Below are 18,714 nucleotides of genomic sequence, written 5' to 3'. Positions count from 1 at the left end.
TGTGTCCTTTCATCTACAATCTATCTTTCTTGAGGGAACAACTAGGGTTTTTGTGCCTGTTAGAAGTAGTGGCCCAGATCCTCGGCTATATACGAGAAGTGTACATCACAGGGTGGGAGTTCGCCTACAGATGCGGCTGTAGATCACACATTGATTAATGAAGGCCCCGATCCTGCAAATAGAGTCACCTGTATGTACACTTATGTGTCTAACATCAATGAGAGGGACTGTAATGATCTGTACCTAAGTCATTGTATCTCAAGTTGCTGCATGGGAATTTGGATCCCTGGGTGAGTCAATGGCAAAAATCCCACTGACTTCAATGGGACCGGGGTTTCTCCCTGTGTATGTGGATCCCTTTGCAGGTTCAGGGCCTGAGTTTGTTAAAATTCTTCTGTACTTCCCAGAAAACATGGCTCTGTCTATTCACAGGATCAGTTACAAAATGCAGCCATTTAGAGATTGCACATCTTGTAATATTCTGTGTTTGTATGTAACATATTTAAAGGAATTTCTCATGAGCTCTGTTCTGTGGGTAAAAAGCAAATGAAAGGTCTAACCCCATTCAGAGCTTCCTGCAGTTTGCTGCCTTTACCCCAGCCCACCCCAATATTTAAGTGTCTCTTCTCATTTCCATGATTAGATCCCCTTCTACTGAGTTTATTTCTCTGCCATTTTAATTAGCAACAGGATAAGTGACAGTGATTCTCAGTCCACGTGCAAATCCTTTTTTTTTTTTTTTTTAAGAGAGCTCTTTTTAGATGATTCTGCATTATTTAAGTGTAGGGTGAATGGCTGGGACTTTAATTTTAAATGGCTTTGGAATAATAGTTTATTTTATCATAATTTTGAACTATCTTTATAATTGTCATCGTGTGTAAGATTTGCTCATTATAATAAATCTAAGCCTGGGAAACCCTGAAAACTCATGAAGTGCTTCTGATTAATGCCCCCAGATATCTTCGTTAGCTGTTTTATTCCTTCCCTGCAGCGTGATTTGTGGACCAAAATGGGGAGCATATTGTTTACCAACAGAGAAGAAAGACAGGCCAGGGGTAACTATCTCAACAGATTCAAAGAATATTAATAAAGAAAATGGACTTAATTGATTGGACGTGTAATGATTCAGCCAGATGGAATGCAAGCAAAAATTTAAGTCTGCAGGCTGAGCATCTTCTCTCTGGAGGTTCCCATTCTGTCCAGAAATGATGCAAATTCAGCTTTTCTTGCAGTACTTCAGCCCTTGCAGTCTGTGCCAGAACCAGGAAATGCAGAAGTACACAAGAATTGAAGATAGTTGTGCAAAAAGAAGCAATTCAAACTTTTCCAAAATTCAAAGATATGCTGGGGGAAGGGGGCAGTCCTGATTCTCAACGCACTGGTGCAGATACAGTGTAACTAGAGAAAATGGGGTTCCCTCCAGTATGGTTTCTGCGAGTTTGTCTCAGATCGCATAAGGTTTCTTGGTTTTAGAGGCAGAATTGAAAGGGATTAACATACTGTAACTAGGTGGTTTAGAGAGGCATTTGAGTCACAAGCTCAATGCACACCCAAACTGTAGGGGTGGTCAGAACCAAGAGGCAAATCCAAATTCTGGACCTGACCCTTGTAAAAGTCAGGATCTGGATCCTGGATCTAACCACCCACAAACTCCAGATCACTATGTTACAGCTGAAACCATCTCTTACTTTGGATCAGATTTTTAAAAGTCGTCCACTCTCATTTGGGCATCAACATGTGTTGCCAGATTTCCCAAAGTGCATGTTTGGTGCTGAGCGCTTTTGAAAATCTGGCCATGTCGCAATGGGAGCTGCCAGATATCTTTACCTTGAGAAAATCTGGCCCCAGGGTGGGTGCCAAGCACTTGAAAATCTGGTCCTGAGCTCTTCTGAAAATCTAGTACTGAGCACAATGGGGTCCCCATCCCGACCTCTACCTGGTTGAAAATTGTCTATCTAAATTGTTTTCCAGTGGGGAAAAACAATGTTGTTGTTTTTTAATTAAGTGAGATACTTTCCGTGGAAAAAAATTTCTTTTCATTGAAAACCTCAAAATCCAAACATTTTTGTTTCAGCCAAAAGTTTTCAGATCTTGTTTTTATGATGAAAAGTCAAAGTTTTCCTTGGCAGGGGTGGGGGGGCTTTTCCAGCTAGCTCTGCAATACAAATGATAAACAAGACTGTCGCTGTTCTTTTGGGCTCCCGGGGGGAAGGGATTTTGTTCTTTGGGAAACTTTAATTTATTGTAAGCGTTGTGATTGCAGCACCTGTAGACATACCTGAGCTAGCATTGATCTAGCTCGCTCAGGTGAAGCCACTGCAGCATGGGCAAGCCATCCAAGTAAGTCACCAGGATCCCAGGCAGGTTTCTACGGCCCATGCTTCCTTGGCTTCGCGGTTCCAGTACCCGAGCTAACTAGATTAAAGATGTGCCCGTAAGCACTTTGCATTCTTACTGTACTGCATTATACACGGTGCATGTAAAACTATACTACCGTCATTACAATACTACATTATTTGGGAGTGCCGTGCAGAGTTCCTGATGCATTTTTCTCACACATTATGCAATAATACACTAAGAGGGCTGAAGTGACTCCGTTGGCTACCGAGCTGATTATGTAGACGCTGCATTTCCTGTTGCGAACTTGTTAGATGTCTTTTACAAGCAGCTGATCAGCACCAGTGCCATCATCAAAACCCATCTGGGTTTGTTTGTATTGGTCGGGTTTGATTTTTACATGCTGCTGCAGGATTGCAGGAACCCAAACCCTTCCCCTTTGTGCCTTAGAACATGTGAAAGACTGAGCCGCAAATCCTTGATCCTCCACGTGGTGTGCCCATAAAAGGGGCAGAGCAGAATCCCACCGATCCCTGGCTTTCCACAAAGCTGCATACCTGCTTCCGTAGGTTTTCCACCAGAGCACAGTATGCAACCCTGCTTCTGCAGCACAGCCTCATCTTACTCTTCCCTGTGGCCTCATAGCTGTCTTTCCCTATGCATGATTCTCCCACTTTTCCTCCACCTATTGGGGGCCCTTTCCGGTCTCCTCCATGCTGGGTAAGTGGAAGGCAACCTGTGGCCTTTTGTACACTGTGTGGCATATGGTGATCTTTTCATGGGCATCCTGTCCCCATCAGACTAAGAGGAGACGTCATTCTTCCTTTCAGACTCCTCAAAGAACATCTTGGAGAGAAAGAAGTGGAATTAACATTAACCTTTGATGCTGTTGGGGAGGCAGACCTGGCTAACTACACCTGCCACGTGGAAAACCGAAATGGACGTAAGCATGCCAGTGTCCTTCTGCGTAAAAAAGGTATTTAACTCTCCCATGCCTTAGAGAATGGGGTGAGATCCTGGCTCCATTGTAGTCAATGGCAAAACTCTCCTTGACTTCAAAGGGCCAGGATTTCTTCCTGTGTGCTTATTGCAGCTAAAATACGTGCGCATTGTGGCATACGTGTACCATTAAGTGTAACACTGTTTTAGAGAACTACTGAGCTCATATTTGGACTCAGTAATTGAGTAATATGGCCCCAGCTCCAATGAAGTCAAAGAAAGAATTTCAATTTAAACCAGCTGCAAATTTGAAAACACACACTATTTAATATTGAAGTTCATTCTTTTCGTATTTCTCCTTTATCGTATTTTCACTGATTAAACTGAGCGTTTTAAACAATATAGGGGCATGTTGATTTATTACAGTAACAAGAAGGAAAACACTGCTACAGAGTAGACTGTTCATAGAATCATAGAATATCAGGGTTGGAAGGGACCTCAGGAGGTCATCTAGTCCAACCCCCTGTTCATAGCAGGACCAATTCCCAACTAAATCATCCCAGCCAGGGCTTTGTCAAGCCGGGCCTTAAAAACCTCTAAGGATGGAGATTCCACCACCTCCCTAGGTAATGCATTCCAGTGCTTCACCACCCTCCTAGTGAAATAGTGTTTCCTAATATCCAACCTAGACCTCCCCCACTGCAACTTGAGACCATTGCTTCTTGTTCTGTCACCCATTACATCCAGTCGATTGTTAATCCATTACCATTGTGTTTAACTTTACCATGATATTTGCAGGATTCCCTGTGCTGAGAATGGCAAATATTGCAAGTGCCATGATATTTTTAATACCGTTGGTTGTAGAAGAAACATCCAAATTAGTATTATCTTTTAAGAAACTCTGTGGTTTAGAACAAGCCATTATCTTATACAGACTGTAAACAGTATCTCATTAGAATCCTTCCCATGTTGTTAATTTCAACATCCTCTCTCATTTGTAATTAGGATGACATTTAGAGGGAAAGACTCCGTCGGCCTTTCCCCGCTGCCTCCCCTCTGCCAGAACCTTTCACTGACACGTAGAGCTACACACAGCAGTGTGGAAACAGCTTGCGTTTCACTGCCATGTATAGCTACACATACCCAACATGTGTGGTGTAGACGTAGCCTTATGGAGATCCCCATTCAATCTACAATGAAGCATTCCAACAGGTACCAAAGCTATGAAATTGTATCTATTGGAAAACAAAAACTGAGAAGGCACAGGAAGCTCACAAAAGGGTAACAAATTGGGTGCATTGCTACTATTACTCTTGGTTGTAAATGCATTTACCAGAAAAGTAAAGTTATTTTTATATGTGCACCTGGAAGTTTCCATATAAAGATTGCTAAAGCAGTGTTTTGTTTCCTTTACTGAACATTTAGGATGCACAAGGAATAGTAAGAAAATCTGAGGCATTTCAGAATGCTAGTGACACTACATAAGAAATATTGCTGAGTACAGAATTTGGAAGTTGGAAAGGACCACTTTTCAGTTATTCTATCATCTCCCCTTGCACTGTGACTGGATACATTTCATATTCTCCCTAGAGTACCACCAGTAGTTGAATTTCAAGTCTTGCCTTGAATATCCCCATTGGTGGCAATTCCAGAGTGATTTTTGGCTGCTTGTCCCATTGTCTAATTGTCTGCATATTTATAAAGTTCTAATATTTAACCTAAATTTCCTTGTTGTGCCCTAAACTAATCACTTCTTATCCTATCCTAATTGCCCTTTGTCTCCATGTATGGACTTGTAAAGTACCCACAGACCTGTGAATATTAATCATGATGCTCCAACTATAATAATAAGGATCAAAAAGAAAGTCAAACTTTAATTGCTGAATGGAGTTTCTGGATTTAGGCACTGATCCCTTAAAGAGCATGCTTAACAAGGAAACTAAAGCCAAGGAAAATGTTCACGTGCTTAGATTAAACGTGTGCTTAAGTCCTTTGCTGGATCGGTGTTTTAATTGTCTTGCAAACAGGAAGGTTCGTTTCAAAAGGTAAAAAACACAGCTGTCCCTAGGCATCAAGAAACATTGGTATTATATCCACACAGTAATGGTGTTTTGTCTAGTTATTTAGGATTCAGTGTCATCCAGAGTGGGGCAATTTTGCCTACAAATTAAGCAACTACAGCTTTAAATGGACAACTTTACATGGAAACCAGTCTGATTGTCCCACTTATGAAAATAAAGACACGGGTGTGTTCCTGAGCCATGAATACCACCGTCTATTCTCTGTCACACATTTCTTCACTGGTGTCTTTCAAAGACACTTTATTATTTGCTTTGATATATTTTAAAATGTATTTTCCACACAGTCTTTGCCCCCACGTTGCCTGAGTATGCCTGTTACTTGGGAGTCCATAGGTTATGCAGTCCTCATTCACCTACCAGCAGCTTCCCTCAGTAAATAACAAGGAAATAGCTTAGAATTCCCTTTAGATGACTTTGAAAACAGTCCATGGCTTTTCTGACAAAAAAAAATATCTAAGTGCACTACAAAATGTACTTCTTATAACAGAAATAACTTGTCAGGAGCTGCTGAGTCGAATCAATCAGTGGCCCGAGTTGAAAGACGCAGTAGGCTATTCAATGAAAGGATATACTGCAACAATATCAGCTCAACACTTATTTTCAAGAACGTCCACTTCACATCAGACATAAAGGAAACAAATTTTGTATTTGATGTCATCATTAGCCATGAAGGAACCTTGTGAGCTACACTGAGCTATTGGTTATTGGGTATTTCTAGTTCTCTTAGCATTTGAACCAGCTCAGTGCTCCAAATAATATACCATGGATTAATCTTTTTCATTATTTTAAATAAGAAATATTCTTTGCACCTTTTCCCTTTACTGATTTTCCCTCGTATAATAGCATAAGGGCCAGATTCTTAGATGCTTCATGCTACAATGCCTTGCTCCACAAGTTATCCCATTGACTTTAATGGGACTACTCAAGGAGAAAGGAACTACTCATTGTGACTTGGGGCCTGAATGAAATATATCTGAATGTATTTTTTGGTTTTGATAGAAGTAATGGGCTAGACTGCGAACTACACCAAGATTGGAGACAGTGCAGCTCAGGGGAAAAGGTCTCGAAGGCCTGGTCTACACTGCAGGAGGGGATCAATCTAAGTTACGCAACTTCAGCTACGTGAATAACGTAGCTGAAGTCGACGTACTTAGATCTACTGACCACGGTGTCTTCACTGTGGTAAGTTGACAGCTGATGTTTCCCCGTCGACTCCACCTACACTTCTCGCTCCGGTAGAGTACGGAGTCAACAGGAGAGCGCTCGGCGGTCAATTTATTGCGTCTAGACTAGACGCGATAAATCGACCCCCGCTGGATCAATCGTTGCCCGTTGATCCAGCGCATAATGTAGACATGCCCTAATAAGTCTGGGCCAGTCAAGCACTGAAACAGCCAGCCAAAGGGACTGCTGGGCCACCCCACATCCTACCTCTTACATATCAGTTAATCAGAGGGGGAGAGTGGGTGGCATAGAACCAGCTACACAGGCAGGGCTGAGTATGTTTACATTTAGCCTATTCTCAACCCCATATTAGCGGAAGATAGTGACAAACTGGGGCAAGTTCAGAGGAGAGGAAGAAAAATGATAAGGGAGTGAGATGGGCTAAGTTATGAGAAAAGATTAAAACACGTATAGCTTGGATATTTAGAGTGGTCTATGGGAGGTACAAGTCGGGCTAATGGAATGTAATTAAGAAAGACAAAATTCTGGATGAGTGTAGAGCTATCAGACTATGGAGTAGTCTCCCAAGGGTAGTTGTGCTACTTCCATCCTGCAGGACTTTTAAAACGAGCACTGAGAAATGCAGAGTGACTTTTTCCTTCTCGTACTTCTGTGGGACTATGCTTTCTTGCTGGAGAGATCTTGCAGATTGGAAATTGAAACTGAAATTGAAAATAAGTTGAGGGCATCTGATGGTTAATTACTGAAACATGAAGCATTGCTAAATGAAACTAAGCCCAAAATGTGCCCGCCTGATGTTCTCTTTTCAACCTGAAGATGACATCAGTGGCATAATGGTACATTTTCTTAGCATCTAAGTTTTTGTAAACTTTATGCTTCTAAACTTTATGTCTTGTATCATCCTAGTTCTTTGCTTTATGTCTCTTCGAACTATAGTTGTCAAAGTGGTAAATATCTGCACTGACGTCTTGTGTAAAGTAATCTGGGCTGTTGGTGATAGCTGTGTCAGCTTGTCTTCTTGTAAGTTTTATGGGTGGATGAACTGCAAAGCAAGGCTGAGTAGTTCTAGTGTCTATTCTGTGTTTGAGTGGACACTTCAGTCTGATAATGGGCACCTCTGGTGCTACAGATTTAGTTATTGTAAGTCATTCCAACTTTTGTCATTGGTTTGTCAGTGACCGGCAGAGCTCCGGGGACCTGGGTACCAGCTCGGCCACTGGCCTGGGGTCGCTTCGCCAGTCTGTGCCTCAGTTTCCTCATCTGTAAATGGGGACAAAGACTCTTACCTCCTTGGTGAAGTGCTTTGAGATCCATTTATGAAATGTGCCCTATATAATTATCATCATATTAGCATTTTCCTGGTGCAACATCAGCTGTAATCTATAAATGTTTACGCCAGGCTCCACTTGTATGGCTCCAAACCCTGGCAGTTTCGCATTATACCATTTCATGAAGGCCAGCATATTTGGGCTCTGTTAGACCACAGTACTGAGATGATTAAAGAGACAAGGACTCTCCACAGAAAACAATCCTGCCCATGGCCTACAGACACACACAGGAACTGTTAGGATTGGCTGTAGAGATGATACAAACAGTTGTTATGGCTTACAGAGAGAAGAACTCAAATCTTTGTAGGTCTCTATAGATCCATCTTAGTTATCATAAAACAATGGGCCCTTATTGTCCACAGTGTTAAACCTGGGTGGGGGCAAGAGGGAGGGGATTATGTTTGACACCGAACATACAATAGAACATAATGGATCTTTCAACTTTGTCCATTGAACAGCACAGAGGAAGGTAAAATTAAGAGCAAAAGTGAAGAGAATGATTAATTTATTTTCCAAAAAGGGAAAATCTTTATCTCAATAAATTCTCCAGTACTTTCCTGATGTCACTCTTCCATGTAAACAATCACTGTCATTCTTACAAGGATGTTCTGTGGTTGTAAATGGCAGACGAGATTGTTCCCGTGGCCACAATGGGAGTGGCCGGCTGATATTGACCGATCAGTCCTGGTTGAAAACTTTGAATTTCTATTCCATGGGAAATTCTGATATTTCAAAATATTCTTTCATCTCGATTTGGAACAAAAAGTTGAAATTTTAGAATTTTCTGTGAAATGAAAAAAAAAAATTTGGCAAACATCAAAAAGACCTTATTGAAGAGCTGCATTTCAATAAGGTTACACTGCTTGGTTTTGACTTTGTCTTATCTAATAGTATAGTATATTTGTTATAGTATATCGATGAAGAAACAATAAAGTCAAAACAAAGCACTTTGATAATTTTTTGTCAAAAATTTGGACAATGTCAATATGTTCCTGTGAAATTTTTTGATTTCATCAAATCACCATTTTCCCATGGAAAGCTGTTCCATCGGAAAGTTTTCAGCCAGCTCTAGTCCCTTTTAAGATATAGCACGTACTAAGCAAAAGTTTGAGAACTCCCATCTTATGCACATTGGTGCCTTTAGTATCCATCACACCCAAAAAAAAGTGGCACTTAGCTGTGTCATGTACATCCCTGGCTTCCCATTGGCCATTAACACTTGACATGAACATTATGTTGTGCACTCTAGAGGCTAGAACAGGGGTTCTCAAACTGGGGGTCGGGACCCCTTGGGGGTCACAAGGCTATTACATGGGGGGTTGCGAGCTGTCAGCCTCCACCCCAAACCCTGCTTTGCTTCCAGCATTTATAATGGTGTTAAATATATTAAAACGTGTTTTTAATTTATAAGGGGGGTCGCACTCAGAGGCTTGCTATGTGAAAGGGGTCACCAGTAAAACAGTTTGAGAACCACTGGGCTAGAACAATTCTCAAATGAGTTAGCCAAAGCCTTGGCCTACCAGATAAAATCAAGTCACCTGCTGACTTTATAAATATAAAAGTTTTGTTTGGTTTTCTTTGGGTAACTAGAGTCTCCTAAATAACAGTGAAGTACATCTAGTATAATTACTCGTACAGACCATGTACAGTATTTGGCACATTGTGCCAAAACAGAAGATACAATTATCCTCTGCAAGCTATTTAGAGACTGATTAATACTCTGTGTAAATTCACTGCATAATTCCCTTGTCGAAGAGTTATGACTGTAGCCTCAAATGAATTTTAGATGGCAATTGTAGACTGGCAGTAGAAGGAGTGAATAGGTAAAGTATAATAATAGTTAATGAACTGAAAATTAGGTAGACTTAATTGTATAATGGCAATAAAGAGAAGCTGCTCAGTTGTACATGGAATTGCACACTGAATTGGTGCAATTAAAGCTTGGAAGGATCATAACCGCTCTGTCTTTTTCTGCTTATTCTAGATTTGATCTACAAAATAGAGCTTGCCGGAGGATTGGGAGCTATCCTTCTCCTGCTTATTTTGCTTGTGACTATCTATAAATGCTACAACATAGAGTTAATGCTATTCTATAGACAGAATTTTGGAGGTGATGAATCTATGGATGGTAAGTAGTCTCTCAGGGAAACTGACTATAAGCCCAAAAAAGATATCATGGGCCCAGTGCTGAGGGACCTTAATTTTAATTGAAGCCAAGAGGTGCCTAAAGTCAATTGAAATTGAAGGTATTTAGCACCTTGAAGGATAAGGCCCAAAAATCCTATTCCAAAATCCACTGAAATTAATTGGATTTCTATTGACTTCAATGAGCAGGCGATAAAGGAATTGTTCTGAAGCCTCTTTTATAATCCTTTTCTTGAGGACAAAGTGTGAATGGATTCCTCAGAAGAATTCAGTTAGGTGAAAATCAGTTCTGACCCATCCTCAGATTTCTTAAATTCCATTCATGTTTCCCAGCATCACACCCAATAAGAACAGTCACCAGTAAGGTGCATATTACGGATATTTCTTGCTGGACAATTTCACTATATTTGCCAATTTAAAAGAATCAGCAAAATAACGCAGTAATTATTTCTGTTAACTAATACGTCGATGCTATTTCTCCCCCCCCCTCCCCCCCATCAAACTCTAGTTGGGAGCAGGAAAATAATGTAATGCAGATATGTGGACTATTTCAGAGGACAGACTGGACTGGAAGTTTGGTGTAAAGCAGATAATTTTTAAATGCTTTCCCCCTTCATATCTATGGTAGGCGCTTACCTTGTCTGCAATGAGACTACTCGTGCTTAATACGCATGTGCTTAAGTGCTTTGCTAGATCAGGACTTTAACTGCTAGACACATGAGGTTGGATTCACCACTGCATTATTAGCTTCAAAATCAAAGTTTTGAGATACTGTAAAACGGAAGCAACCCAGATGTGACTCAGGTCCATAGAATTTGTTCCATGTTACTGTACTCTGTGTCTGCTAAAGAGCTAGAGTGGCATTTTCAAATGCTTCTAAGCCACTTGGGAGCATAAGTCCAGTGAACGTCAATGCACCTGAATCACTTAGGCACTTTTGAAAATCCCACACCTAAAAAAACCCTATATTTTGGAAAAGAAGAGGGGAAGGTTTTTTCCTCTTATGCAAAAATAACCAGTTCCCCCGAAGTATTGCTTAGGCAGTAAGCTGTGTCCGTGTCAAAATAATAATCCTTTCTATTAAACGCTCGATGGATATGTTAAGTCAATGGGGCCAGAATTTCATCTGCTGGCTTCAAGAATGTGGATGCTACTTATGAGGCAGAGGAAAATAATTTCCCTCTTACTCTGTCTGCATTCGTAGAACTTAGAAACTATGTTTAAATATCATGACACAAAACAAATCTCTTCCAAATGGTCAGTATTCAGACTGACAATTCATCAGCTAAAGAAGGGCCAGGTTCTTAGGTGGTGTAAATTGGTGTAACTCTTTTGACTTTATTTCACACCAGCTATTACTTTGATGCTTCACACCAGCTGGGGATGCAGCTCAGAGTGCCAGCCTCAACTCTGAATTGCCTGGGTTCTGTTGACTTGTGTTGTCAGCATCAAGTTATTGCTGTTTTTAATGTGATTTTTTTTCTTGTTTGCCTGGTTTTCATTTAAAAAACAACCCTGTTTCATGGAGGTTTAGAGAACGTCCTTTCAGCACACAGGTCATTTTGTGCACCTGTTAAATTCATAGACACTGACTCTGTTCGGCAGTGAGTGGGAGGTGCTGGGGGCAGGGGGAGGAGTAGGGGCAGGAAAAGGTGGAGCGAGGGCAGGGCACGCTTGAGGGAGGGGGTGGAGTGGGGGCAGGAGGAGGTGGAAAGGGAACAGAGCCTTGGAGAAGGAGGCGGGGCGGGGGTGGGAAGAGGCAGCACGAGGGTAAGGCCTTGGGGAAGGGACTGAGTGGGGGCCGGGCCTCGGGCTGAGCAGGGGTGGAGCAACCACGGGGAAAGCGGAAAGTCGGCACCTGTGGTTAAATTTGAAAAACACGGTTGTATTTCCAATGGATGTTCCAGTTTGTTTAGAGCTATTACAGCCTAGTGTCCTATCCACAGAGGCACAGGGCCTTGGTGAAATCACAGGTTCTGTATCGATATTCCTTCTGCTTATGCAGAGTGCGTTAGGAGTGAGGACAGGCATAAAGGTACTCCTGTATAGAGCCAGTTACAGGATTGGGTCCTAAAACTGTTTCTCATTTATTTTAAATGGAGGCGCTGAAGCCAGGTAGATTTGTTTTATTCTACAGTTAAAAAATACCTTGTGTAAATTTTCTTGGATAAATTCACATCCCGTACAGTGTGCAGCTATATATTTTTTTAAAAATGCTAAGGATTAAAAGATCCTATTCAGAGGCCTTTTTAAAAAAAATTAAAGCAGAGATTTTATCTAATTCACCTGACTCCAGGAGCCAGAACTCTAAGGAAGACACCAAATATCACAAGTCTGACAATAAGATCATGAGAGTTGACAACACTGAAGTGCACAGTTGGATGCATAAATGAGCATTGGTGCACAACCATTTAATTCGTGTGTGCAAATCAGATACAAAACACGTGCCTAGCTTTTTAGAAAACCAGACCCAGGAAGTCCACATGTGTTAAATACACACAGACACGTGCACTTGTGTTTCCCAGACAAAATATTTTTTCTCAATAGCAAGTTAGAGTTAAAATAATGTTCAGACATTTGTTAACCTTGAGTATTAACCTGATCTACATCGTAGCTTGATTGTTTTGATTTCACTCTACTTTAGAGCCAATGACAGTGGCCATCCCCGGGGTTGGCTTTACTACCTTGGCAAGGGCCTGAACTGTTAGTGGTGACATCTGCCTCCCTGATCACCCATTGGCTGTCCTCTGAACACCTTCTGGAAGGTTCCATTGTTGCCTAGTGTGGCAGTTTTTGGAACAGTCTCCAGACCTGTCTGGTTTTAACCCTTTTGCTGCTGGTCTTCCTGACTCAGCAGTGCTACCATCCTTGCCATTCTAGTAGTTTGCTGATATTGATGAAATGTTAGGATATCAGTTAAACTAGTGTGACAGACCCAGACCAGTGGGATACAGGAGTCTGGTAGAAGGCAAATATACTGGTCACTGGATGAGTAGTTTTCTGTTCCCTGAGTGACCAGAGCAGGGGCTGCACTAAAGTAATCAGGAACCTGCTAGAACCAGTTAAGGCAGGCAGGCTAATTAGGACACCTGGAGCCAATTAAGAAGAAGCTGCTAGAATCAATTAAGGCAGGCTAATCAGGGCACCTGGGTTTTAAAAGGAACTCACTTCAGTTTGTGGTGTGAGTGTGAGGAGCTGGAAGCAAGAGGTGCAAGGAGCTGAGAGTGAGAGAGCGTGCTGCTGGAGGACTGAGGAGCACAAGCGTTATCAGATACCAGGAGGAAGGTCCTGTGGTGAGAATAAGGAAGGTGTTTGGAGGAGGCCATGGGGAAGTAGCCCAGGGAGTTGTAGCTGTCATGCAGCTGTTACAGGAGGCACTATAGACAGCTACAGTCCACAGGGCCCTGGCTGGAACCCAGAGTAGAGGGCGGGCCCGGGTTCCCCCCAAACCTCCCAATTGAGCTAGACTGTGGGTTCTTCCAGAGGGAAAGGTCTCTGGGCTGTTCCCCAACCCACATGGTGAATCTCTGAGGCAAGAAAATCCGCCAATAAGCGCAGGACCCACCAAGATAGAGGAGGAACTTTGTCACACTAGATCCCATGCTGCTCTGGTGATTAGAGGCAGATTTGTTTCTGCTAACTGAGCCATTGAAGGTAATCACGCAAGACCTAGCTCATCCTATCAAAATTTACCAGACTGTCTTAGAACCAATAGTTCACTTGAGCACCCTGTTTTCAGCGTGAAATCAGTTCCACAGCTAAGTAAATAAATGCCCACATCTTGTCGGCTTTTGCTCATGAACCACAGTGGACTAGATTTATCTAAGGAATATTAGGGAAATAGCCATCATTTATAGAGCAGCAATTAATAAATCACATTCTCATCAACTATTTATCTTCCTTTAATACAAAATATTGATGAACATTGACTCTGCTGTAAAGATCTTTTCCAGTTCTTCACAGAAAATTGGTGCTTAATAATCCCACTTTCACATACTTCTCTTTTCACTACATTAACGATTTGATTTTTCATTTTCTGTAAGAAATGACAGCTTGTAGCCATCACTAGAGACCTTTCTGTTAAAACTTGACTCTTTCACATATGTATTTTTTCCACTATTTCTGAAATACTGTAGGGCTATAATAAAGGTAACGGCCATTAACTAAGACAACATTACAGACCCCAAACATTGAAAATGATTAATCAGGCCCAAGAAAACCCTGAAATTAGCGTAAAAATCATTAGATTTTTTAAAAAAATTAATTGGGGATTCTTTATATTTGCCTTTTGGTTTTTGTACTTAAGTCGTGTTTTCAGCCTTCTTTCCACAAACACAAAGGCTAGGGACTTTTTTTCTTTTAAATGCAAGCTCAGATTTTCCCCTAATCACATGAATCCAAGAACTGGGATTTGAAGAAAAAATCCAGTTATCATCAGACTCACAATAACATTGCAAGTGTTGGCTACACTGCTAAGATGCTGTAGTACGATGTGGGTGCGATTGTCCCCACCTTGTTCTTGTGTGGGTGCGTAGGCTGGGTGGGGGAAAGTGGCACAAACAACCTTACCCTCTGTTGTGCCCCTTCTGCCAACTCAAGGGCCAGGCCAATTATACTGCTTCTTTAAAGGTGCAAGCCATCCCTCCACATTAACCAGCAGAGCTGGCCAGCAGCTAAGGGAGGAGCTCAAGTGAGTCAGGCAGTGAACTCTGGGAAAGTCTGGGTTTGATTAAGGCACAATAACTACTGGAGTTTCCCTGGGGGTGGTACAGCTTTACACTTCTTCCTTCCCCCTCCCCTGCCCAACATACACCTGTACCAATCAGGCACAGTCTGGTCCTTCATTATGTATAAAGGACAAAGAAGCCCAAGCGCAACATTTGGACTTTCCCAAAGTCTGTTCGGGTGTGGGACAGTCTCCAATGCACCTGTTTACCTTTTGCTGAACCATACAAAGCCATAATTTACCAGCTCAGCCTGCGAAGGGAAAAGAGGAAGTGACAGATGAGTGCTGTCTTCTTAAAACTTCTATAAAAAGAGTTGGATAAAACGAGGCTTATGAATACCCACTGATAAAGCCGTATGGAGTTGAAAGTTATGTTATAGGAATAATTCACAATCTCTATTATGCAATATGGAGCACTTGTGTTTCACCATTAAAAGTTTTTGGCATAATGCAGTGGTTTTTAAGCTTGATCTTGAACAACCAGGAAGAAAATATTTTCACCAGTACTGCATTCCTTACACGTGCAAAATCCCCACTGACCTCGTGATAGGAGTTATGACACACAAGGGTTTCAGAACTAGGCCACAAGACAGTTTACCTCTGCCTAGTCCATTTACAAACAGATGACTGTGAATAGGCTTTTGTTTTTCTACAGACAACAAGGAATACGATGCCTATCTCTCTTACACCAAAGTGGATCCAGATGCATTAGACTGTGATAATAACGAAGAGGAGCAGTTTGCACTTGAAATACTGCCAGATGTTCTGGAAAAACATTATGGATACAAACTCTTCATTCCAGATAGGGACCTGATCCCTAGCGGGAGTAAGTACTTCTGAACTTTGGGTTTAATCCTGTCTGATGCTATTGGGAAGGCATGTTAAGTTAAGTTACAGTTCATTCTCTTTGCAAGACTGCTTTCAGAACCTCAAGAGTTTCCTAAATACACCAAGGTGTGACCTCCGGCTTAGGGTCTGATCCTGCACCAGTGAAGTCAATGGGAATTTTGCCATTCACTTCAATGGAAGCAGGATCGGATTCTGCAGAACTGTAAGCCATAGTAAAAACGCTCCATGTCAGACAAAGGTAATTGCCAGAAGCTGCTAGGAAGGGTGATTGGTACACAGCACATTTCTAGTGTATCATTTAAAATGGGATTCTGTCAATAATTATCATTCAGGCAAATACTTATTTGTCCACAGCAACCTTACCAATACAGCATTTCCTAGTGTCTTCTACTTTTTCTGATTTTTACAGTGATCCAATATTATACTTCTGTTTCCAAGTTAACAACATCAGTTGAGCCATTTTTAAACTAGAGTTTTGTCCAAGTGCTGCACTGATAATTTGTACTGTGTAAATAATCCCAATTTTTCAAAGGGATGTGCACTGTTAGTTATCTGATTCTGTTGCCCATTTCTAGTTAGTGAAATGCAGTTGTCCATTTCAGATCAATTTCACTGCAATGTCCCAATATTCTGCTGCATGTGTTGATGTCTGTAACCACAATGACACATCTATAGCGGGGTTGTTTTTTTTCCTGAGTTGTTGTGGGACAAGTAAAAAATGACATTGTAATGTGCATAATATTCATGGATTCTGCATGCACGGTTTGTTTGCATTTATACCATGTGTTTTTGCCAAATAGTTGAGATGCTCCTGTGAGAAATATGCTTTTGAATATTAATTTAGTTTGCAATGTCTGTATTCAGTTAGTTTCCACTAAGACATGTTAGAAAAGGGAAATATGTACCTCTGTGTATGTGTTAATGTAAAGGAAATATAAACATAAAACCCAACTATGGCTGCTCCTAAGTAGATGTACAGAAAGCCCTGCCCTATACTGAGGCAGTTATAATCGGCTGCTTTAGCAACTTGCCTGCAAAGGAACCTGATGATGTTTACCCAGTACCACCAACCTCCACCACACACCCCAAAAATGTGGGCATCTTATCCCTTAAGTATGTGGATGAATTGGAAGCAGGGCCACAGCTTTGCCCCCCACCTCGCCTCAGTCACTGGCTAGTCAGAATGCACATTGCCTCTTTGTTACACCTGGAGCAAATGCTTCCCCGGCGTTTCTGAAGGCATTATAGCAGTCCCTGCATTTGCAGCCTGTAAGCTATGGCTACTTACCCTGTCCCCACTGCAGTGCTCCTTTACTTCTACAAGCCGTCAGACAGGGTCTGACCTTACACCACTGAAGAGCATTGCAGAATTGGTCCCTATCAGCCTCGCATATCATACCGCTTCTTAGCAGGAGATAGAAAAATCAAAACATTCCCTTCTCTCCCCAAAAGAAACTGTTCAGTGGAATTGAAAGGGTTAAATGCCTAGGCAAGACTGTTCTTTCCTGGCTCAAAATGCAAACTGGGAAGTGTACTCCTTCCCATCTGAGAAACGGTTACATTAATAGGTGAGATCCTGTTGAGAGAAAACACAGATATATTTGCCATAAAAATCCCAGTGGGCTTGATCACTAGCAGGGATTATAGTAAGTAATTGTGGTTCAGATACAGTCCGTGCAGCAAGTTTTTATTTTGTTTTTTTAATGTAGTACTAGTACAAAGTGAATTAAAGAGAGAGTTCCAACGTATCCTTTTAATGATAAACATATTGAAGGTGAAGATTTATCTGACATGAGTCTGTTTCTCCCAGCTGCTGCAATAACTAGCATGCAATTTTATTTTTGACTACCTGTCATTCAGACACTCAACAAATACTTGTCATCATTTTGGGTATTCATTTAACATCTCCTGGAATGCTCATTTTATGAACATTCACAGATTTAATATCTCTTTTCTCCTCTCCATCCTCTCTGCTTCAGCATTATGAAAGGGCTTGATTCTTTCATATAGAACCTCGAGAATGCTTAATCAAACTTAATGACGACAATGCAGAATAAAATATGTACTTGAAATTAGCATGATTTGTGTGCCTGGGATTTGTGAAAAAAAGGAACTGTATTTCTAGAGGAAAAATTGGACTTTTGTTAAAAAATGTTTAGACACGCAAGCGTATGTGTACCTGCATATACATATGGAACATACCTACTTGGATGTTCTATTTAATATTGATTTTACATTACAAAGGGTTATCTACGGTAGATTAAAACAGAACAGACAGAATAGACTGCATAGGCGCTCCGGAGAAGAAACACACAATTTATTTTTTAACGAATCTCTCAAAAGCAACAGTTCTGTCGGACTATCTGGTTCTTAGGTGCAGATTCCTTCAGGGGGGAAAACTGATTTATTTTTCTAGCGAAATGCTTTCATGTACTGTATTTTGTCATCTGATGACACTCAGTATAATGCAGCACTTTCCCACCAGATGATCTGGGGTGTTTCTTCGTATAACTTTTCTTGTGCATTTAAGATAAGATTCCAATGCTATAGTCAATCGTGTATCCTTTGGAAGGCTGGTTTCAGATAATCTCTGCAATTGTAAACTGCTGCCACAGGAGGGTGTCCATTATTGCTCTGACTTCCCGGCATGAGGCAATGCATACAGTTGCTCTCTGGACTGGGAAGTATCCAAGTATAGATTTGTTAAATAGTGTTTGATGGTTTATTTTGTCTCAGGGCATTTTTGAACAAACTGAAAAGCTTACCTCAGTAAAATCAAAGGGCAAGTTTGATTGTGGTTTAATCAAGTTGATTCTTAGCTTAGCCGCTGGAAAAAAAATATAATAGTCTCTCTAGGTGGAGGTCTTTAAGAACAGAATGGACAAACACCTGTCAGTGATGGTCTAGGTATACTTGTTCCTGCCTCAGCAAAGGGGGGTGGACTAGGTGACCTCTCAAGGTCCCTTCCAGCTCTACATTTCTATGATACTGTCTTTATATGCAAGATATAGAGCCAGATGGACAAGCTACTCAGGGGGAGTGAATGGGCCATAACCTAGCCTCAGATACCCAGCAGAGAATTCCCCTGTTGGAGAGGGAACTTCCTGCTGGTACGTCTGCGCCA

At 41.4% G+C, this 18,714-nt stretch overlaps 1 protein-coding gene across 1 annotated transcript in view; it reads left to right on the top strand.

Annotated features, from left to right (window-relative positions):
• The window catches only part of IL1RAPL2 (interleukin 1 receptor accessory protein like 2), a 524,968-nt gene that overhangs the window by 498,979 nt on the left and 7,275 nt on the right, over positions 1 to 18,714 (top strand). The window contains exons 7-9 of the mRNA XM_065411176.1: positions 3,168 to 3,313; positions 9,855 to 9,998; positions 15,397 to 15,567. Coding sequence (XP_065267248.1) covers positions 3,168 to 3,313; positions 9,855 to 9,998; positions 15,397 to 15,567 — 461 coding nt within the window. The remainder of the gene's footprint in view (positions 1 to 3,167; positions 3,314 to 9,854; positions 9,999 to 15,396; positions 15,568 to 18,714) is intronic.

The sequence above is a fragment of the Emys orbicularis genome, chromosome 9, assembly GCF_028017835.1.
Source record: "Emys orbicularis isolate rEmyOrb1 chromosome 9, rEmyOrb1.hap1, whole genome shotgun sequence".
NCBI classification, from domain to species: Eukaryota; Metazoa; Chordata; order Testudines; family Emydidae; genus Emys; species Emys orbicularis.
This window is presented reverse-complemented; position numbering and strand designations above follow the sequence as displayed.